The following is a 22,132-nucleotide window of genomic DNA, read 5'->3' as shown; positions in this document are numbered from 1 at the left end:
ATTTTCAAACAAAACTCAGATCATCCCCTGTTTTTTTTAAAAACTCAAATCACCCCCTCTACAGTAACGGTGTTAGTCTGTTGTTAGTTATTGGTGTGAAAGGATTGTTTTACCCTTGTACTAAAACATTAGAATTAAATTTATAATACTACCCATCCTTCATCTTCAACATTGGCCAAGGGTAGAATAGGGATTTAAATTTATTTAACTGGCTCACATCATCACCTAACTACATAAAACGAACGGGAAGGACTAATTTGTCATAGTGGGGTCTAAAGCAGGGGGTGATTTGAGTTTCGTTTGAAAACCAGGGGGTGAAGTGTAATTTACCTTTATGATTATAGAAATTAATTACGGATTACTTATATGCATCTACACTTTTCACCTTTCCATAATGTGTCACTTGAAGGGGGTCTCACCCACTAAGAGAATAACGGTCCCTTAAAAATATATTCAATTGAGATCAAACAGCAGTTCCGATTCTGATTCAAGCTGCAGCGATTAAGATCGGTGGAAATCAGGATTGGTGTCAACCGATTCCGTTATGCATTGGCCGATTTATCAATCCGATTCTCGATTTTTGAAATCCTTTTATAGGGCAGTGACTAAACAGTGACCTTTACAAGGATTATTGGGTATGAAGGAGATCGGTCTTCATTGATCTTGATTTGAATCGTCTTGGTATTTATTGAAAATTGGTTGAACTTCGTGGACTTGGGCAGACTCCACCTAACTCTATTAGATTCAGTTCATGCATAATCGCGATTATTTAAAATCAAACCCGATCAATTCCGAGTCAAATTCAACAACATCCTGATCTGGTTTTTAAAACCATGGGTAAGCTCTTAATACTTGAGTTGCAGCCATTCATCTGGTCAAACCATTTTTTGTTTTCTCCCCCCACCAAGGCCCCAGTCCAGTTGTCGTTGCAAGAATATTGGATTTTTATTCTCAACCTCTCAAAGGGAACCTTTTATCCTTCTCTAGAGAATGAATAAGGAGTTGCCATCTAGATTAAGGTCTAGGATCCATGAAAATGACTCCAATAGAGACTAGTCAAACCAAAAATTGTGATATGAATCATGTTGTGGACCCAGGAAGGTGTTAGGCACCTCGTTCTATCTGTTTCAACCTATTTTCCTATTTACTTGGTCAAAATTAAATTAAACGCAAAACGAGGGCAAGAAAAAAACCAAAATATATAGAACTAAACAGTAGATACATACCTCATGCATTTGGCTTCACAACAATAGATTAGCATCTAAAGAATATAAAATAAAATACACACGCTTAATAAAGGCTAAAAACAATAAACATGCAATATTTACAAGATAACACCATTAACTAATTAAACATGCAAAACCCTAACTAGATGTATGGAATAACAAAGAAATAAAAAGACCTAATCATCGATAGCGAAACTACTAAATAAGAACATAAACACAACCTAAATAATAACAAAAATAATAATAAAATAATTCAGATAAAATGTAAATCATTCTATATGCATAAAATACCTAAAAATGCATGAATTCATCAAAGAAAACTCTAGAAATATAAGAAAATTCAAAATAAAGTGGAGGATCATCCCAAACATTTACTAGCATTAGAGATATGATAAAGATATATAAAATTAATGTCCAAAAAAAATAAAATTGAAAATGACAAAAATACTCTTAAGTCTAAATGAAGCCTAAAATTATAAATAAACATAGAAAAATCTTTAAAATATGAAAAAGAATGAAAAAGGCAGATCCATAACAAAACCTCAAAAGGAATTAAATTCGCATTCGCACTTGAAAACAGAGGAAAACAATCCTATGAAGAAGCTTATATGCAATGAATGAAGTCTATATGTAATATTGAATCATAAATCATGGCAAAGATTGAAATAAAGCAAGATCATTACATGAATGATGAAAAGAGTCTTCTAACATGTACTAAATTACTAAAACATAAAAAAGAAACAAAGAATAAAAAAACAACAACAACAAAATAGGATTTGATCCATAACAATACATCATACTACGATCTAAAGAGGTAATAGCAACATAAACTTCTTAATTACCATGCAAAGTATGAATGAAGTAAACAACTAAATGACTTGAATAAAAGGTAGAAGGCTTTGAAAAACCAACTTGTGATTGAAAAGCCATTGCTTCAAGTTTGGTGGAGATTCAACTTTGCTAGGGATTTCAAACTCTGCACCTTTAACCTCACTTGTTCTAATCTTAAGTAATAAATTAACTTTTTTTCCCTATCCCTCATTTTCCCAAGGATATTCAATTGGCTATTCCATCACGGCCATGAGCTCAGAAGGGTACAATTAATGAAGATCGATCACAATGGGGCACCAACAATGCAACCATATCCCTAGCTATTTGGTTCAGTTGGGCAATGAAGAAACTCTCAGAGATATTTTTCCCCTTTGAAAGATACAGGAGCGAAACAATCAACCTATTGATATTGGAATAAGACCCAAAAGATTCTTCTATGTATCATTTTTGGGGACCACATATGGTTTTGCGACTCAAAGGTAGACTCTTAAGTCTTAGGGCTTGATTAGTTGATGAAGAAAAAGGATGGTTTTTGACTTTGAAGGTAACTATTTTCACCATATTCATTTTTTTCGTTTTTGGAGCTACATGATATTAGCATAAGCTTCTCATTCGAGGTTGAAGTGAAATTTTGTTGTGAAGTTATTTGGACTGGTTCATTCTAGTTTGAACCAAGTTGAGGGCTAGTCCAAATTTATTAAAACTTTGAAAATGTATATTTTTTTCTCTAAAAATTCAAATTGAGTGATTCAAAAGGCATTTTAAAGTGTTTTTCAAACACTTCCAAATGATATTGAGTTTGGGGACTGTATTGATCAATAAAAATTATTTTCAATGTGGACCCCACGTGGTTAAAATAGAATATTTTTCAAATTATGGTGCAAATAAATTGTTTGCAAATAAAATTTAATCATGATGAAATACAGCATGAAAATCATTTTATTTGGAAGTTTGGTTGGATTTTGAGGTCAATTAACTAGAGTTAAATTTTGTCTAACCTCTATCATACCCCTCTCCCCCCCCCCCCCCACCACACACACACAAAAAAACAAAAAAAAAAAATCATGTCTAACTACATGGGTGTTTTGTTCATTTCACCTAGACAATCTCCAACGCCTTCAAAATTATGATGTATTTTTCAAAGTTAAAATAAAACATTTCTTTATTTCTCAAACAAGTGTTCATCATTAGATCTTTATCCCCTCTAGGTCCCTGTTCGGCCTAGTTCACAAGTGCCCCTAACAAAAAAGGCACAATGAACACCTTAACCCTGCCTGAACATTCTATCCGGGTGAGGTCCACCCCCCTTATGAGAGGCACTGGAGAATTAGACCAGACAAAAAACTGGAGGAGATAATTTTTCATTCATCATTACTATATACGTCTTTCGGTGTCACATAATAAAGTACATACAATCATATATTAAATCAGATCCATCATCTGCCACTTGATTAGGCAAAAGGGCTAAGAAATAAATGCCCTTGATGAATCATACCTTCCAATTCCAAAAGGGCAAAAAGGCAAGGTGTATCAGTCAATACCCCTATCCTTTTGAGACAAAAAAAGGATTAAAAATGACGAACATTCTCTTTTACAGATGCCGCGTAAGCTAATAATAATCTATAACTTAAGACTTTTAATTAAGTCGTCAATGATGGAACAGGTAAACGCTTTAGAAGCTCCAAGAGTGGAGGGTCACTCTTAAGTCCCAGTCACCTCGCTTAGAAACTTATGGAAGAGGCAAACCAAGAAACACAACATATATTCCTTCTTTCTTTCATATTTTCATTGAAAGTTATAACGAAGTACTACTACTAACTAGTCAACTGATTTTAGCCAACAAAATGTGTTCCATGGTGATTAAAAAAAAAAAAAAAAAAAAGAAGATAAATAATTACTGTTTTAGGGGTCCTTACACTTACACGTGGGAGAAGACTACTTAGGTTTTTTTTAGTCAATAAAATGTGGGATTGGTCTTAGATTGCCTTTCGTGGGTTCTCTTTGGATTCCAATCGGGTCTAATCCATGGGTTATCCATTATCTAAAATTTATAATAACAAACATTAAAAGGCTTGAATATTTTACAAAACTAAATACCCTAAAATCAAATCAAATAAATAATAAGCACAAGTTATCATGCTCGCATGAGTACATAGACCCGTTTTAATTCAGTCAGATTAGCATAATTGTGTTAGGCCTAAAGGTCAGTATATTTACTGTCTACCCCATGGTTTTAGTGCATAGTATCGAAATGGGTATTGATGACCTGTAAAATCGATATGATATCAATGTGGTATTGGTTTGGATCGGCTGTATCGGACAAAAATACTTTTGAATTCCTTTAAAAAAAATGAGTTTTCTGATTATTTGACCCCTTGTTTGTACCATACTACCGATATAATATCGACATGCTGTCGATATTGATGATTAGCAAAATCGATATGTATCATCCGATACGGATAATACAATACCGATACTTAGAACCATGATCTACCCTACATAAAAAAATAAAATCGTTTCTTCTCTACCATCAATTGATTTTAAGATAGCAATGGACACTTAATCAAAAACTTCAACAATTAATCTCAGAACCAAGATTCCTCGATACCCTTTGAGGGTCAGGTTTTGGGTAATAGGTAATCGGATGGGGTAACAAGGCGGTTGGGGAAACAACAATCTCAAAAATAAATGCTAATTTTTGGATTCATCTTAAAGCGCGTTGTTTGTTGCTTTCACCTTGAAGATTCCCAAACCAATTGGGTCCCTCCCTGACTCAATTTCTCAGAAGTCAGCGTTTTCAATTGCAGAGTAGTTGATAAATTGGATATAAAAATAATTGGAAGAGAACAAGTGCCCAAATAAAACTGGATACTGTTTTCACGCGGCTCCATAACAATTAGATCCGAGTAATCAGAGAAGGGTTGGTCTCTTGTCATTCACATCTTCACCCAAAACTTAATTCCAATTAAAAACCCACAAAAAATTTTTAATTAAATTAATTTCTCTTATAAAATTCACACAATCCAGTCAAAGAAGGATTAACACGAGAAGAGATTCTTTGGTTGTTGGGAATTTGGGTATACAGAGGATTCCAAAAAAGCTGCACATGATATGATTTTCCCAAAATTGGACTTGTTTGATATTATATAATTATATAGGATTAAAATCAAATAATAATTATTATTCAATTAAATGAAGGTATATTCGGAGATGGGTAGAAGTGGGCGATTACGACACGGCATAGCTTCCTCGAAATTCATGTGGTTGTTTGTTTTTGGGTTTTAATCTATCCTAATCTAATTTTTCTTCTTGGTTTTTTTTTATCTCTCTCTCACCAAGAAGGGAAGCTCAGAATTTTTGTTCTTTTGAGCCTTTGGTTGGGTTGGTAGAGAAAGGGCGACGTGGGTTTCTCCTTACTCAGAAATTTCTGTGAGAGCACCACCGGTTTTGAAGCTCTAAGCTGTAGTGATGGTTTTCTGCTTGTTTTTCCTTCTGGGTGGCTGTAGCACTTAACAAAATTGTAAGTCTTTTGATTCATCTCTTGTTTGAACCTTACAAAAGTATGATTTGTCCTTTCTGTTTGTTTTATTTCTAGACTAAGAAAGGAAGTCTTCTTCTTCTTCTTCTTCTGTTACTCTGTTTTTGTTATGGGTTCTTCTCAACATTTATTGGGTTCCACAATACATTGGTTAGGAAGGCTTCATTTGTTTCTATTTTACTTCGCCACTAAGCAAACCTTCTGGTTTCATCTACTGAGTCATTTGGTAGATGACCCATTAAACTTTGCTTCTTCTTCTTCGATGGGTCATGGGTGGGATTCCTATCTAAGGTAGTACGAGCTTACAGGATTTCTAATCTTTCTTAGTTTATTAATTTCAATTATTTTTGTTTTTTCTGCCTTCTTTCCATTCCATTTTCGACAGAGATGTAAAACATTTTTATTTATTTAATTGAGTTTGTGGATTTTATTTTGGGTTCTTTGAGTTAATTCTTCTCCTCCATATCCCTTCCCCCTTTTTATACAGAACTGGAAGAGAGATGGGAGAAAAGGAAATTCTTGAAGCAGAGGACAATATTGCCTTGCCACTTCTTCCACCTTTAACTGTTGCAGTGGCTATTAGTGGTAGTGGACAAAGCAATTCCATTCTCAGATGGGCACTGGAGACGTTCATTCCCGAGGGGAGAATTTTATTCAAGTTGTTGCATGTTCGCCCAAAAGTTTCTACAATCCCTAGTCCCTGTAAGTAGTCTCTTTCATATGGTTCTCCTAAAATATTTAAAAGAAAATAAAAGATCAAATTTTGTTCTAGAATTCTAGACTCAGATTGAATAAAATGGTGAAACTAGTAGATTTACAGAAAGGGGGAAAATAGAAAAGGATAAGAACTTGCAGATGCAGAATCAGTAAAACAGGTCTGAACGAGTGACCCTAGGATTCACCCCCAAATAGGCATGAGCTAACAGAGTCTGTGCTGTACACTGAAATTTTACCCACCATAAGCAAAAACCTTTCAGTTCCAACATGGCTAGCATAAATTAACATTTATGAAAGCTTTCAAACACAAAGATGTTGCCTGTGGAAGATTTGCAGTGCAAAACTATCTTTTCTTCCCAAAAATGGTACAGGTGAAACAATATGACATGGGTAAGTAGGAAGAAATCCTCCTACAGATGGACACACAGAATACATAGTATAACAATTTGGCATTTATGCTACCTAAAATAATTGATAACGTTAGGTTTTCTTTTTGAAATTATTTTTCTTGTCTTAAATAAAACTTCCCTTGATTGTTCAATGGCAAGAACATTTTCCATCTGTTAAAGGGTAGTGTTTGTTTGCTTGTGTGTATAGCCTATCATAAAGTTAATCAGAAGCGGCTCAGGTTTCTGTTTTGATGTAGGTGTTCATACTGTTCCGTTTACCATCTCAAAGAGTAGCTACCAACTTGAAGCTTCTTGTACTCCTGGGGTTTTTTGTCCTTATTAAATCCCATTTTTTTGACAGTTAGGCAATCTCATCTAAGTGACAACAGAAAACAACAATTAATACACAGAACACATCAAACAAACACAAGTTTTGGTTGTTTGAATTGAGTAATGATTATCTGACTATAATGAAAAGTTCTCAAAGAATAAACATTTAAATTAAAATGACTTATTTCTGGTGGGATTTGTCAGTGGGTAACCTTCCTCTCTCTCAAGTACGAGAAAATGTAGCAGCTGGATACATAATGGAAGTGGAAAGAAAAACAAGTGAAATGCTTCTTCCCTACAAGCAAATGTGTACTAAAAGAAAGGTTGAACTCACTCTCTCTCTCTCTCTCTCTCTCTCTCTCTCAGGAAGGCTGATAAATAAGTAAACTGTATTTTCTTGGTCATGGTTGCAGGTGCAAGTAGATGTCGTGGTGATTGAAGCAGATGATGTAGCACGTACAGTATCTGGAGAGGTTGCCAAGTTCACCATCAGCAAGCTTGTCATAGGAGCTTCATCCCATAGCTTGTTCAGAAGGTAACAACACAGGATCCATTCAGTTAGGAAAGTGTGGCCCTTTATGGATTATTGCTGAAGATTATTATCTCCACAGTTTTTTTAATGAAATTTGAACAACACAGGATCCATATTATTGAGCCCTCTGATCTACAGTCATAATCTTGTATCACTTGTTTGATTTCATTACAAGAAAAGAAACTTTTCATAATTTTCCTCATAAATAGATTTGATAATTAAGAGCATGAAGACTTCAATGCCACACATCTCTCCCCCCCCAAAAAAAAAAAAAAAAAGTCTTCTATACTATGATACACTTTAGAATCAGTTTGCTATTCTTTGGAAGTACTCCTGTGATGATGGATGGGTTTGCGGTCCCCTGGTAAGAGCTGCATAGCCAATTTTCTTGTTCTATAGAAGAGGGTATTAGATGTTATAAATATAGGCACTTGTAAATTATTTTCACTGTTACATCTGGTCAGGATGTGCCTAACCCAATCTTGCCCCCCTTCCAACAACTTAGAGACATCATCCACATTCATTTATCTTTGATGCCTCTTTAGTTCTAAGTCTTTTGTGGAATCATTTTTCCATATTACATAATTTTGGTGAACTTTTTATTATTTTACTATCAGTCTATCTCATCATTGTTTTGATCCCCCCCCCCCTTCTTTTTGGTGTTGGTGGGGAGAGTAGGAAAGTTTGTTAGTTTAGTCTTTTTAAGAAGCTAAAAGGATAGGTATGGAAGAATTGAGATTTAGGGGTATCTTTTTTTTATAAAACTTTGTTGGGGGCCTTGGGGCAGTTGAAGTTGCAATTCAATTTACTTTATGTCCATATATCTTCACAGAAAAGCTACCTAGCCAACCTTCATAATTGAATGCCATTACTGTATAGGTAGATGTCATTGTGAAAAGACCTAATTACTGGATAATTCATAGGTAAAGCCAAAGGGTGTGAACTGTAACATTCATTAAATGAGGGAAGGGCCTTGACTCACACTCTGTGGACGAAACTTGCGGAGGATCCCTTAGGCCCCGTTTGTTTAGATGGGAAGGTGGAGTGGGATTGTTGGGAAGATGGGACCCACATGTGGTAGAGTTTTGTTGGGGTGGAAATGTTGAAGTAAAGTTGAGATAAAGTTACTTTTCCCATGAATAGTAACCAAAGTCCCACCAATCTGGTGGGACTTTGGATAGCAAAGGGGTGGGATTTTGATGTGCCGCATCAGCAAACAAAGTAATTATGATGTCCCCTGAGCTTTTGTAAGTTCACCACCCCAAATTAACCAAACAAGATTGGGGTGGTATTTTGAAGTGCCACATCAGCATTTTCCCATCCCACCTAAGTCCCCTCTAAACAAATGGGGCCTTAGGTTTTCAAGGCATTGGATTCTCACCAAAATGTTTCCGTTACTCAAGGCAACATTCTCGCTTCTGCTTCGTCCACACCTGCTCGCGCGGGTACTTCCCTCTAAGGCGGAACGCTCCCCTAGCAATGCATTTTTACATCCCTCAGATTCAGCAGATCGCTTAGCCCCGTTCATCTTTGGCGCAAGAGCGCTCGATCAGTGAGCTATTACGCACTATAACACAAAAGATGTATTATTTATACATAATATGTTGGTGCTGTCAGCATGCAAATATTCACATTTTGACAAGAAGTGAGCATGACTAGAATCCGTAGTTGTTAAGGCGTTGTTGGTCTGGGTTTAGGTTATGGATATTTTTGTGTGTTGCTGTTTGCCATTTTTTTTCTTTATCCTATTTCCCTTTATAACTAAATGTCTTTAGATAATATTTGCTAATAATAGAGAAGATGGGCGACGGACTTATGATGGCTTTCATTCCTTGATTCTTGTTTTCTCCCTTTACTTTCATTCTTCTGTTCCCTTTGTCCTTCTAATTGATCACCAACCCATTAAAACAGTTGATCCATTCTAGAGCCAAGTTCGAAACTTCTTAACTGTGTTTTTTTTATTCTTTATTCTCTCAATTTCATTATTTTCTTTCTTCATGAATCTGTTTATTAATGAAAGAAATATTTATAGGAAACTTAAGGGCCAAAATATATCCTCAAGAATCTCAGAATGCACACCCAGATTTTGTACAGTCTACGTTGTATCAAATGGAAATTTGAAATCTGTGCGTCCATCAACTTCAGAGCCAAACATCAGCACTAAAGGTGAAAGTGGTGATACAAGTGATTCTGACAACAGTTCAAGTTATGGTTTCAGCTTACTAACAGGTATCTATCTCTTTCACTTAATGTTTGACCTTCGTATTTGGAAATCAGATATAAGCACCCGGTAGGACCACTAGTTTCCTTAGTTTAAAAACGATTAGTGAGTTGTACATATGAACACTTGAATTGAAGACCTACTTTATAACAAATGAGAGCTAACCAATATGCCAAAGAATGGATTCTTGCTTAATGCTTTCATCTGACCAATTGGAGACCTACTCTTATCTTTTTTATCTTTCCCAATTTTTAATTTTGTAATTTTTTTCTCCTAACCGCAGTTCAGACTGGGCTAAACTGTTCAAAACCAGATCAAACTGTAACCAAGCCTATTTTTGGTTCAGTGCCTGTTTCGGTCAGTTTCAAAAATTATGTTTGTTAGCTACTTAGCTACCACAGAGTGTTCTACCCTTTCATCTTCCTCACATTGGAAGCCATAACCTTTTCTAGGCTTTAATTTTGGTTGTAAATTATGTTTGGCTGACTTCATGCATCTCCTTGGTTTGTTTATATATAGATGATTAGGCCCATAGCATAATGTGAAGGATTGTACCCTTCCTATTATTTTTTAAGTATCGTGGATGTTATGACGCAATTTTTGTCATTTTAGTTTGCGTGTTTCTCCTATCATCCTGGTTACTGTAAGGAACTTCCAAAATATTCTTGGTAGTACATACTGCATGAACTATCTCTTGGCTTAACTTGAAGTTATAATGAGAAATCTTCATTCAGATATGAAGATATGTCCCCTCTGGTGCCTTCTGAAATCTAAGATAACGTACATAAACTTTTGTTTGAAATTATAAAGAACTTGTTTAAGTTGGGTTGGGTTTAAGAATGCTGAATTTGTTACCAAGCTGAAAAAGCATGGCAATTTTTTGTTAAAACTGATTTAATGCAGTGCTGCAAACTTGCTTTAGTATTTCTCTACTCTTTTGATATTTGGCACGGGAAGACCCATGAAGCAGTTTCATACTCTCATTCCTGTCTTCCTTTTCTACCATATCAGTGGTTTCAAGCCTTTTCAACTATTAACCAGATCCTACTTTATACAGAATCAACTCCAAACCATTCTAGAGGTCCATCTGGGGATACCAATGATGTGGAGGATGTTATGAGTTCATATTCCGGTGATGGAGATATCCGAAATGTTGTAAGTAGATTTTCTAGTTATGAAAGCTTTCAGACAGATTATGGATCATGTGTATCTGCTTGTGCATCCACTTCAGAAGCTCCAACTGACTTTGGTTCATTAGGAGGGCAGGTAATTTTATTTTATTTGTTTTTTAATGTATAAAATTCAGTGCAATGATATTCATTAGTGAATAGGCATTAAGATGAGAAAAGTTCACGACAGGTGTGTGTGAACTGATTAATGGGATTATCATAGCCATCTGGCCTTCTTCTGCTTCTTGTTCTTGCATTTCTAATTTTAAACAAAGAACGTCTTATCCATATGCAGGTTGATATTAACTTTGAGTTAGAAAGGCTGAGAATTGAACTCAGACATGCCAAAGGAATGTATGCAATAGCTCAACAAGAGAAAGTCGATGCATCTCGGAAGGTAAGCTCAGGTCCCTATACTAAAAGAACTGACAAGGAATTTCGAATCTCTTGAGTAATTTATATAGAGGATGAGCAAGAATCAGTCATGAGTTTTATGTGTAATCATGCTTATGCTTATAATTTGAAGCAGCTAAATGATCTAAGTAAACGCTGGAAGGAAGAAGCAGTTAAGGTCATGGAGGTCACCTCCAAGGAGGAGGAAGCTAGAGAATTGGCAAGACAAGAGAAAAAGAAACATGAAGCAGCGACGAAGGAAGCTGAGTACATAAAAGAATGTGCCGAAAGAGAAGCTTTACAAAGGAAGCAATTTGAGATTAAAGCCAACCAGGATGCCAAAGAGAAAGAAAAGCTTGAGAAAGCCCTTACAAGTCCTGATCAGCCATATGAAATTTTCACATGGGAAGAGATTGTATCAGCAACTTCATCATTCTCTGATGATCTTAGGATTGGGATGGGAGCATATGGTTCAGTTTACAAGTGTTGTTTGAATTATACAACCGCAGCTGTGAAAGTCCTTCACTCCAAAGAGAGTCAGTGGACCAAGCAATTCCAACAGGAGGTAAAGAAATTATTTTTTAGAAGAGAACCCTGAATTGATCTTATTTCTTCAACTATAAGCATACGGTCTTTCATGAAGTCATTATGTCTCAAACCCTCATGGCCGTTTGACGAGTTGCAGACCCTTTGATCTTCCAAGTTTAAATGAACAATCAATGTTTAACAGACAACTGGAGTAATAAAACTGTGAGGGGTTAAAAAAGATACAAAGCACATTTTAATCCATTGTAATATGATTCTAAAAAAGATTCAGGTACAAAAAGGTATGGATTGGATCCCCAAGTATCTAAACTAGAAAAATCTGAATTTAAAAAAATTCATCTGGAAAGAAAAAGTACAAATAATAATTTAGAAGCAATCAATGTATTCTTTCATAAAGTGAAGTCTATATGAGGAAATGAGGTGGCACTCATAAATCACCATTAAATATGATAAGCAGTTCACTAGGTCTACCATACTGATGGAGTCACTCTAAAAAGTTGACAAGAAGATGGGAAGAGTGTTATGAGGTTTATTAATTCCTTAAACAAAGCAATTTTTACTATTTTACTGAACATACTGAAACCAAAATGTAAGCTACATAGAATTATTTCATTTTTTCACTCAAACATATTACAACTCTATCATAAGATTCAAGATTCAAATTATAAATTCTTAGTTGCAAGACAGAACATCAGAGGATTTTTATCGAAAGGGATTCATGCATTTCAAATTGTTTAGGTTTTTGAAAATTTAGTAAATATTTGACCTTTAGTGCCTTTAACTTTATTCTGCACTGAGAATTCATTGTTTCCTTTAAACTTCTTGATAAAAAAAAACATTCATGTATGTTTTGTTCATTTCTTTCAGATTGAAGTCTTGAGCAAAATCCGTCATCCCCATTTGCTTCTTCTTCTTGGAGCCTGTCCTGATCATGGCTGCCTAGTTTATGAGTACATGAAGCATGGGAGCCTGGATGAGAGGTTGCTTGGGAAATATAATACACCCCCCATCCCATGGTTTGATCGGTACCGAATAGCTTGGGAAGTAGCCTCTGCCTTGATTTTCCTACACAACTCAAAACCAAAACCAATCATCCATTGTGATCTGAAACCAGCAAACATCTTGCTTGATCATAACTTTGTCAGCAAGATAGGTGATGTAGGCCTTTCCATGTTGCTTCCTTCAGACCCTTCTTCAGTAGCTACCATGTACAGGGATTCAGGCCTTGTTGGGACTCTTTGCTACCTAGATCCCGAGTATCAACGGACTGGGTTGATCTCACCCAAGTCCGATGTTTATGCGTTTGGAATGGTGATCTTGCAGTTGCTAACTGCAAAACCTGCCATTGCATTGACCCGCATAGTGGAAAAGGCTATAGAAGATGGCCGCTTGATGGACATTTTGGATTTGGAGGCTGGGGAGTGGCCAATTGAAGAAACACAAGAATTGGCTGTATTGGGATTGAGCTGCACAGAACTACGCCGCCGTGACAGACCTGATTTGAAGACACAAGTCCTTCCTATTTTGGAGAAATTGAAAGAGATTGCTGATAAGGCCAGAGATTTGGCACCCAGTGTCGGATCATCCCCTCCACAACATTTCCTCTGCCCAATATTTCAAGTATACCTCTTCTCTTACACATAAGTAAAAAATTGTTTGCTTTTATCATCTTCTCCTTGCTATTTTGCAGCACTGGATTGGAATTTTAACATGGGAATTGATTGTTTTCATACAGGATGTAATACATGATCCCTGTGTTGCTGCAGACGGCTACACGTATGACCGCAAAGCAATTGAGTCATGGCTCAAAGACAATGATAACTCACCAATGACTAATTTACCTTTAGCCAATAAGAATCTTATACCAAATTATTCTCTTCTTTCTGCAATTATGGAGTGGAAGTCCAGAAGGTAATGGCACCTGACCCTCTCAATTCAGCTGAACATCCATGGGCTCTCTCTGATCTTCAAGATAATTTTTTTTTTCTTTTTTTTTTTTAACTTGTAAATATATAGTTGTATAGATTATCTGCTTTGTTGAGGCAGTGCTGAGTTGAGTTTGAGTTGTATAGATTAAGTAATTTGAAAAGGTAAATTTTGATTGATTACTCATATCTAGGTAAGTCTTAACCAGGCTGTGGTGCTTAGTTTTAATTTCAACTTCATTTTACACATTTTGATACCTAACACCATGGATCTTGTTGTCACAAAATAAATATCATTAAGGTCCAGCCTAACACCAATGATCTTGTTGTCACATAATAATTATGGTTAAGATCCCACCCAACATCAGGGATCACATAATAATTATCATTAAGACTCCACCCAACACCAGGGACAGTGTGTGTCAACCATTGAACTATTTGCCTTTTTATTCATTATTAGGGAGAAAGAACGCCACATGGTCGCACCTAGACACGCCGCCTACGTGAAATGATCACCTCAGGGCCTTTGTCATGGCACAAGGGTAATTTTTGTACTTGATCGATACGCCAAAAGCTCTAGAGCTGATGGAAGATCTAGGTTGGCCCAATCTAGCATCCATACACTAGAGTAAGCTCATTAGATATGAATTTATTTCCTCTCCTGTCCGTTGTCCGGACAGGACCGTGCTGTCCCCTCACATGGGGGTGCGAAATGATGACTTAACCTCGCCCGAGCAGTGTGTTCAGGTAGGGGTTAGGTTGTCATTTTGTGCCCCCATTTGAGGGGACAGCACGGTCCTGTCCGGGCAGCGGACAGGAGAGGATAACGATTCCATTAAATACATAACAGACCACCATGGTGTGCACTGCTTGACCGGATGGTGTTCTCTTTCCCTTATTATTATTATTTTTTTTTTGGAGAAGGTGAAAAGGTTATATACATGGATGATGGATCTAGTCCATGGTGAAGAGAGAGAATCTCTTCACCATTGGGATGTGATCCTTTGATCAGATCTAAACTAGTCTCTCCAGATTATCAAATTTGATTTCGAAGCTCTGTAGAAACATTGAGGAAGATGGAATTTACGACTTACCCTTGGTCTACACATAACAAGACCCTTATCCAAATAGCCATAAAATTAATCATTATAATTTTACTCCTAATGCAAGCCAATATGATCCGATTCATATCAAACCGGGGCGGTCACCAATACCTATAACTTGGGTCCAACAACCCATTCGAGTGTACCACCAGAGTGATTATTATGTAAATAATTTTACATACTTATTTATATCTTATTATTGAAATAGAATGTGCTTTGGGATTCATTTTCGTTATCTGGGGCTTCATTTGGATAACATGAGATTCTGGTGGGCCCAATTATATGGGATGGTGGTATTCGATTGAATTGGGCTTTCAAATTGAAAAATGGATAATTGACATTAATCGATAAATGTCCAAATGGTTAAATTTATCATATCACTCTTCCACGTGACAAAAATAAAGCATCCGCCATGAAATTCTTTTCTAGGTAGGTTTCTTGGAAAAACTTATCCATAAAATGTTATTAGAAATGAAAAGTAACAAGATTAAACTTGCTCCATTAATGAATATATTAATATTGTAGCATATTGTTATGTGTGTCTTGAATTCTTGTACCTGTTTTGAAGATTGATCCACTCCGACATATCTTGGTGGCGACTCAAATGGAAATTTATATGCCTTACCCATCTTGTTGTAGAGGGAGACGATTTTGGGGTTTGTTTTAACTGAAATTTTACACTATTAAATCTTCCTTGTAACTATCATAGTAGTTGTTTTAGGACCATGGGGGGAGGGGGTTTAAAGGAGATTCATTGAAATACCATTAAGCAAACATCACATGGCTTAGCTAGCTAATTTAGTGAAGATTAATATTTCCAACCAATGATCTTAAATCCAGCCTTACAAGTATGCACTGCACATGGGTAGGTATCACTACATTTATAGATTTGAACAGAAGAGAGATATAAATATATATATATATATTTACAAGTAGTCTAAAATTAAAGGATACTAACATGTTAATATTGATTCTTAATTTGATTATTTTGAGAGGAAGGAGGATGGAAGCTTCATATACTAACAACACCTCAAATACCAAGGCATCTATTCCATATATTCTCCTATAATACTCTACTATGATTCCATATTTTTATTACCTCTTTAACACACTTGGATATGTGTGTGTATGTGTATATGTGCTTGTGCATGTGCCGTATCTCTGGTCGCGATTTTTTTAATATTTTTCGTATATTTCTTACGTGTGAGTGTGTTAATATCATATCATTTGCTTCTCTTAATTACTCATTATTATGTATGTAAAAGCGTGTCTTATCATAAAGTAACATTAACTTAACTCCTCTTTTTAAAAAAAGAAAAAAGGGGGAAAAAAATTAAAGAGAAAAACCAAACAGACCCTTACAAAACAAGCATTCTTATTTTTGTGGTTTAAAAGTAGGTAACACTAACACTAACACACAATCGTATTCCATTACTTTAGGGCACATGTGGGGCTTCAAAATAATAGGTTACAAAATTAATTCATAGAGTAATAATAGACCTTGTAAGCTAGAGCCACCCTACCCAATAGAAACAATCAGATTGGAATCTCTTACAGCATGGTTAGTGCAATCTCTCTTGATTGGGCGGTTGGTCAATGTGGGTCCCTGTCAACTAACCCTCCAGTTTCCCTCGTACCAATCCTTATTAAAAATCATAGAAATTAATGTGGGGATATCATCATAGCTAAGATTATAAAATAAGCTTAGGAAATGATTAGATAAGAATCAGTTTGGGAAATAAATAATTCATAAAACCCTCATGTGCTTCTGCTCATCATTCCCAATTATATCATGGGGGATATTATTAATTTTTTTTTATAGTTTATAATATTGCATTATAATATACCAACCAAATCAACCAAACATGCCTTCCAAGAAGTACACAAGACCTTCTCATCATACTCTCAATTATCTATTATTAATTAGCCCAAGTACATGGGGTATTGTACCGTCTTGAAAGCCTAAAGGGTTAAAAATGTAATTTAGATAAAAGGGCAAGAGATTGATGTCTGGTGATGTATCACCTGCACCACAGCAAGGGCCAATGAGCGTGGTCTTATGCCTGGACGTAGGAACCACGTGACTAGTTAGCGTTCTTTTTCCCTTTAGATGATTACTCCAAAATCTTCGTACTATCCCACACAGTCCAAGCTCACATTGATTCACTATTTCATAGGAGAGGTTTCTTTGAGCAAGTAGAATAGAAGAGTGCACAAATGAGCTGCATTAAAATGGTATTGTACATTTGAGGGTAGCGAAATCATTTCATATGAAGAGAAAAGAGATGGACAGAGAAGTGATAGTGCACCCTACCCCTACATACCCTAGCGATTCAGAGAACTTTTTCTTCTATTTTATTTATGGGATCACTCTCACGCTGCGTGGATTCTGCACTAGCTTGGTGGGCAATGAGAGCGTAGGACAACATCCAATTGGGATTATTTCTTAGGGGTAGGACCCTCCTTATGTCTAGGTGCAAGGGCTATGCAACTTGGCCGTCTCCTTTTTCCCTTTAATTATGGGAAAAAGAACATTGTCAGGTCGTATGGCTCTTGCGCTCAAACATAGAAACACACTTACCGTCCCACCCTCATGAAGTCAAAAACAAGGGCCACGCAACTTGGCAATCTTCATTTTCCCTTTAATTATGGAAAAAAGAACATTGTTAGGTCATATGGCTCTTGCACTTAAACATAGAAACACGTTTACCGCCCCATCCTCGTGAAGTAAAAAACAAGGGTCATGCAACTTGACCGTCTCTTTTTTTCATTTAATTATGGGAAAAAGAACATTGTCAAGTCATATGGCTCTCGATGCTTACCGTCCCACCCTCGTATAATAAAAAAAAGCTCATCCATACTAATGTTTCTACACTCACATTGCTCCACAACACCCTCCCCCCCCGGCCAAAACACACACTGATGTAAGGACCATGCAACCGGACAGCAATCTTTTACCTTTTATTTATTTATGCAAAATATCAGGTATTTAAGTGGGTCACACGAACTGAAGCACCAAAGGGCATAACCGACGGTCACATGATGTACAACTAAGCCCATCACATGGTCAAGGTATAGTAAAAAGCTTCCTCCACACGTGCAGGCCACATCAACACACGAATATGTCTACCTAAACTCGCATGTGCACGTGAGGCTAAAATTACGAAACGGGAAGGAAGGTTACGACTGTTGGGTTTGATCGGACGGTTGGGGGAAGCATCGTACTTATCTGTGGTCACATAAGATAAGACCTACTTGCTGACTGGGCAGGGAATGATTTGCTTCACCGACCTTCACCGGAAAAGAAGGCGAAAAGAAGCAGCGAATTACGATAATTTTGATGATTAAAGAAATCGTGACCAAATGATTTAGTTTCGAGGGGCCCGCCCAGGGGTCTGACCGTTGACCAGATCCTGCAAAAAACAGGGGAAACTTTGACTGCATGTGCACACGTACGGGTTCCGAGATCACACGGTCGCCTCGCTGTCGTCGACTCTGTTCCCCGGATTTCCACGTAGGCTTCACATGAATGCAAACCTATACAATTCACAAGGGAGCTGAAGCCCCTCGGATTAGTAATCTAATTACCTAAATGCCCTCATATAAATAATCTTGGTTAGTACTTGGTAGAAACAATAATGATGATTAGGTATTGGACTATTCAGTTCTTAGTAGTCTTAGGTAAGCCTTTTTGTTACTCAGCTGAAACCCTTTGGAGCATAATCTAATTACCAAAATGCCCTCATGTGTTTTTCTTGAGAGGTTTTCAAGCTATTCCTCGTATCCTTCTCCTATATAGTCTGTTTTGTGATTTGAGCCCATGACGCGTGGTATCCGACTTTGATAACAAATATTAGATACTTGATGATATATCAAAATCTTCAGAATTGATGGAACGCATTAATTCAAGCCCCTTAACCTATCTCATACTAGATTATTCTGTTGACCCCAATCTAATACATATACAATAAATCGAACCGTTTAAACACATAACATTGTCATAGAATCTGTTCCCTCCCGCAATCCCTGATTGGCCAGTGATAGATGATATTAGAGCTAACCCAAAGGTAGTGTGAATATGGGTCCAAGGGCACTATAACATGGGTACCATGCAAGGTTATGGATCCCCTTAGCCTCCCCTGTGAGAATGGTAAGGATTGAGTGGGGAAGCTTTCACAGCCTCACAGACTCCCTTCCCTCCAAGTGAGGACACGAAGGACACTAGTGATTTGAACATATAAACGAGGAAAGGAACCCCCTAGAAGGTAATATCTTTTAGTGTGTGTGGGAGTGGACCCTTGTATCAAGTTCTTGAAAAAAATTATTAAAAATAAGACATTTGTTGACCAATCTTATATCATTGAATCCTAATGCACGAATTGATGGTGGTGATTGGAATGGGTGTACCGTGTACCTATTGCGAGCCAACAAAGAGGGTAATTTAGTAAATAAGGAGAACGAGGACTGAAGTATAAATTATGTGAGAGGGCCAAGGTCACGTGGAAATCACATGGGAGATAAGCCTCGTACGGGGCAAGCGTAAGGGGGAAAAGGTTGTGGGGCCATGAAAAGCCTGAAAGGGAGTTGTCGGATAGCGAAACTGATCCATTATTAGAGGGGAACACGTGGGACAGCTAGCACGCACCTGTGGGGACACTTAATCATTACCCGACAGGTTGCCGGATTTTAATGTTCCATCATAATCCCACTTGATATATTATCAAATCCAAATCTCCCCTAATCTAATCTTATTTATTTAATTAATATAGTAGTATAACTTAAACACTCATAATATCATCATAATCCTCCTGTGACTGTCCTACCTAAATGACGTATATACCCTCACTGTTTCCTTCTATAATGAATGCCGCCGAACACAAGCCTGCTCTGTTTCATGAATGCTATTATTGTGTCTCCACTCATATGGGTTTTTCCCTTATTTGTTTGTGAGTTGTGAAGAAATGATTTCACTTTACTTTACTTGTAATCAAACGGAGGTGATAGGGCAAACTTGTATTATATAATATGGGTTTTAACTTGATGTCACCAAGTTGGTGACATTTGTTTTGGAAAGTGGTAACCGTATATCATTTCTATTATCGGTAATTAACTCAATGGGTTAGAACTTTTTGTAGACAAAAAATGACCCAATGGTCCTCCTATTCACATGTTTAATTTCAATTTAATCATAGTTAGCCACATGGTAAACACAATACTATTTAAAGCTGTCAAACGACAAAATAGGAGTGCATATATGGTCATATATTGGATGATATGGCATTACATGTAGAGGTGTCAATCAGTTGGTTGGGGCTGGTTTTGATCTGTGTTGAATCGATTTCAGTGTGATAAGGGTGAATTTGAAACCAAGCCAATAAAGAAAGCTTTGGCTTTGGATTCTTAATGATTTCTCTAAGCGTTTGTTATTAATTTCGTTTTAGATTCAGTCTGATTTTTTACCCAATTTCTTATAATGATCGGTTTGATTGGTTCGAACTGGTTTCACCGACTAGACTAGGTTTTGACACCCAAAATTACATGAATAGGAAAATGATTAAATATAAAATTAGCCATATGACTACTTCAAATCATTTTTTTAAGGGACTATCTAGATGACACCCTTATAGCTGTATTTAGAACTCGACACCTTCTTTTTAGTGTTCAATGTTTTATTAATAAAAAGTTATCTAAGTTGAGAATAAAAAAAAATAATTAATAATTGAAAATAATTTATCAGTGTCATTATAAAAAAAATTATGAGCTTACATTTTTTTTTCAAATATTAATGAATTTTTTGAGTATAAATAGAAAATGATAAGATTTATTTTCATTAAAAAATTTTATTATATTAAAAAGATTACAAAAAAGTTATAAATTATTTGATGATCAATGGTTAGATTTGCTATAACATTTTTTCAAGTGATAAATAAGGGGGAGGGTTCCTTACACTGTGTAAGTGCAATTTTGGATGAATAAAAGAATACTCTTTCAAATCTGACAAACAAGATAAGGGTTTTTATGACATTTCACCCTCTCATATGAACATTTACATATAAAAAGATGAACAATTTTATTATTATTATTTTTTTTGGGTATAAATGAACAATTTCATTGTTGAGTTGGCGTTGAACAAAATCTTTTTCTGATAAAATAATAACTATGATTATAATGCATGTGTCACCACGAATCAGTGTAAGTGACAACAAAATAAATTTATAATTGTCCCGTCAATTAAAATTGTGCATAAGGGCATTAATGTAATTGATGACGGGGGTGGGGGACTATCTTGGCTGTGCCTGAAAAGAAGAGCGAGAGAGAGAGAGAGAGAGAGTTGGGAGTCCAATGATTGTGAGAAGTGCGTGTCTGGGCTTGGAGGGACAACATGACACGCACGGCTGTAGCTTTGAGGGACCCACATGTCACGTCTTTCTATATCCTCTACGTACGTGTCGGAGCAGGACATGCTTGTTCCACGTGAGTTGGGGCACCGTTTTCTCCTCAATTTTCCCTTCCTCAGCCTCCACCCCCCACCCCCACCCCCACCCCCACCCCCACCCCATTTTGGGTTGTGCGTGTTCTCAGACTCACCTTCCCCACGTGAACGCCACTCTCCCTTGTCCCTCCCCTTTCTGGTTTCTTCCCCCCACCGCTCACTTCTACAGAAGTTCTACTTGGCTCACGTCTTCTCTCCACTTGTGAATTTGAACGTTTAAATTGTAACCATTAGATTGGTATCAGATCCAATACTCACGTCATCCCTACGTTAAGAGGAAAAAAAGGAGTACTGATTGTGGACCGACCCGGATTGATCACGACAACAGAAGTCATGCCGGAGTACCCATCAAAGCCGTCTAATCAACAGTTGATGATTGACAAGTCAGAGATTCCTTCTTTACTTGTGACAGTATGGACCCAGTATTATTAGGATGGGAACAACAGGATGACATAAATCCCAACTCAGAAGTAGTGGCCCACCAACTCAAGAATCCATCTAGATCCAAATCCATTTAAACCATCCGGGTTTGTGGATTGGGTCAAATATTGCCCAATACTCAATGTTTGGACGGAATCACCCTCACTCTATGCGAATTGTTTTTTGTTCCGCTCTATTATGAGGACATTTTTGTCATATAATAAAACCTTGAAACTCCTCCTATAGTCCTATGTCCTTCCTATCTCTAGATATAATTGAAGAAGAATTTATTACCCTCA

At 36.7% G+C, this 22,132-nt stretch overlaps 1 protein-coding gene across 2 annotated transcripts; it reads left to right on the top strand.

Moving 5' to 3' along the window:
• Positions 1-5,444: 5,444 nt before the first annotated feature.
• Positions 5,445-13,877, top strand: LOC122664379 (U-box domain-containing protein 35-like). Of its 2 annotated transcripts, none has more exons than XM_043860174.1 (10): positions 5,445-5,559; positions 6,081-6,297; positions 7,236-7,354; positions 7,445-7,566; positions 9,596-9,792; positions 10,884-11,050; positions 11,249-11,350; positions 11,483-11,911; positions 12,760-13,512; positions 13,628-13,877. In XM_043860174.1, exons 2-10 carry the CDS (start codon positions 6,096-6,098, stop codon positions 13,805-13,807), a joined length of 2,271 nt encoding a protein of 756 aa, XP_043716109.1. In that variant the 5' UTR covers positions 5,445-5,559; positions 6,081-6,095; the 3' UTR covers positions 13,808-13,877. The 2 variants fall into 2 exon arrangements, with proteins under 2 accessions (XP_043716109.1, XP_043716108.1); XM_043860173.1 differs by having other exon boundaries at positions 10,842-11,050.
• Positions 13,878-22,132: the final 8,255 nt, after the last annotated feature.

Source organism: Telopea speciosissima, chromosome 6, assembly GCF_018873765.1.
Source record: "Telopea speciosissima isolate NSW1024214 ecotype Mountain lineage chromosome 6, Tspe_v1, whole genome shotgun sequence".
NCBI classification, from domain to species: domain Eukaryota; kingdom Viridiplantae; phylum Streptophyta; class Magnoliopsida; order Proteales; family Proteaceae; genus Telopea; species Telopea speciosissima.
The sequence above is the reverse complement of the archived record's forward strand: the minus strand, read 5'-3'. Positions and strand labels throughout refer to the sequence as shown.

Bases quoted from the DNA above. Each gene is read 5' to 3' on its own strand.
- LOC122664379 (XM_043860173.1), top strand. From the start codon at position 6,096: ATGGGAGAAAAGGAAATTCTTGAAGCAGAGGACAATATTGCCTTGCCA. The intron at 6,298-7,235 runs GTAAGTAGTCTC...GGGATTTGTCAG, and splicing joins TTCTACAATCCCTAGTCCCT to TGGGTAACCTTCCTCTCTCT. The intron at 11,351-11,482 runs GTAAGCTCAGGT...AATTTGAAGCAG, and splicing joins AAGTCGATGCATCTCGGAAG to CTAAATGATCTAAGTAAACG.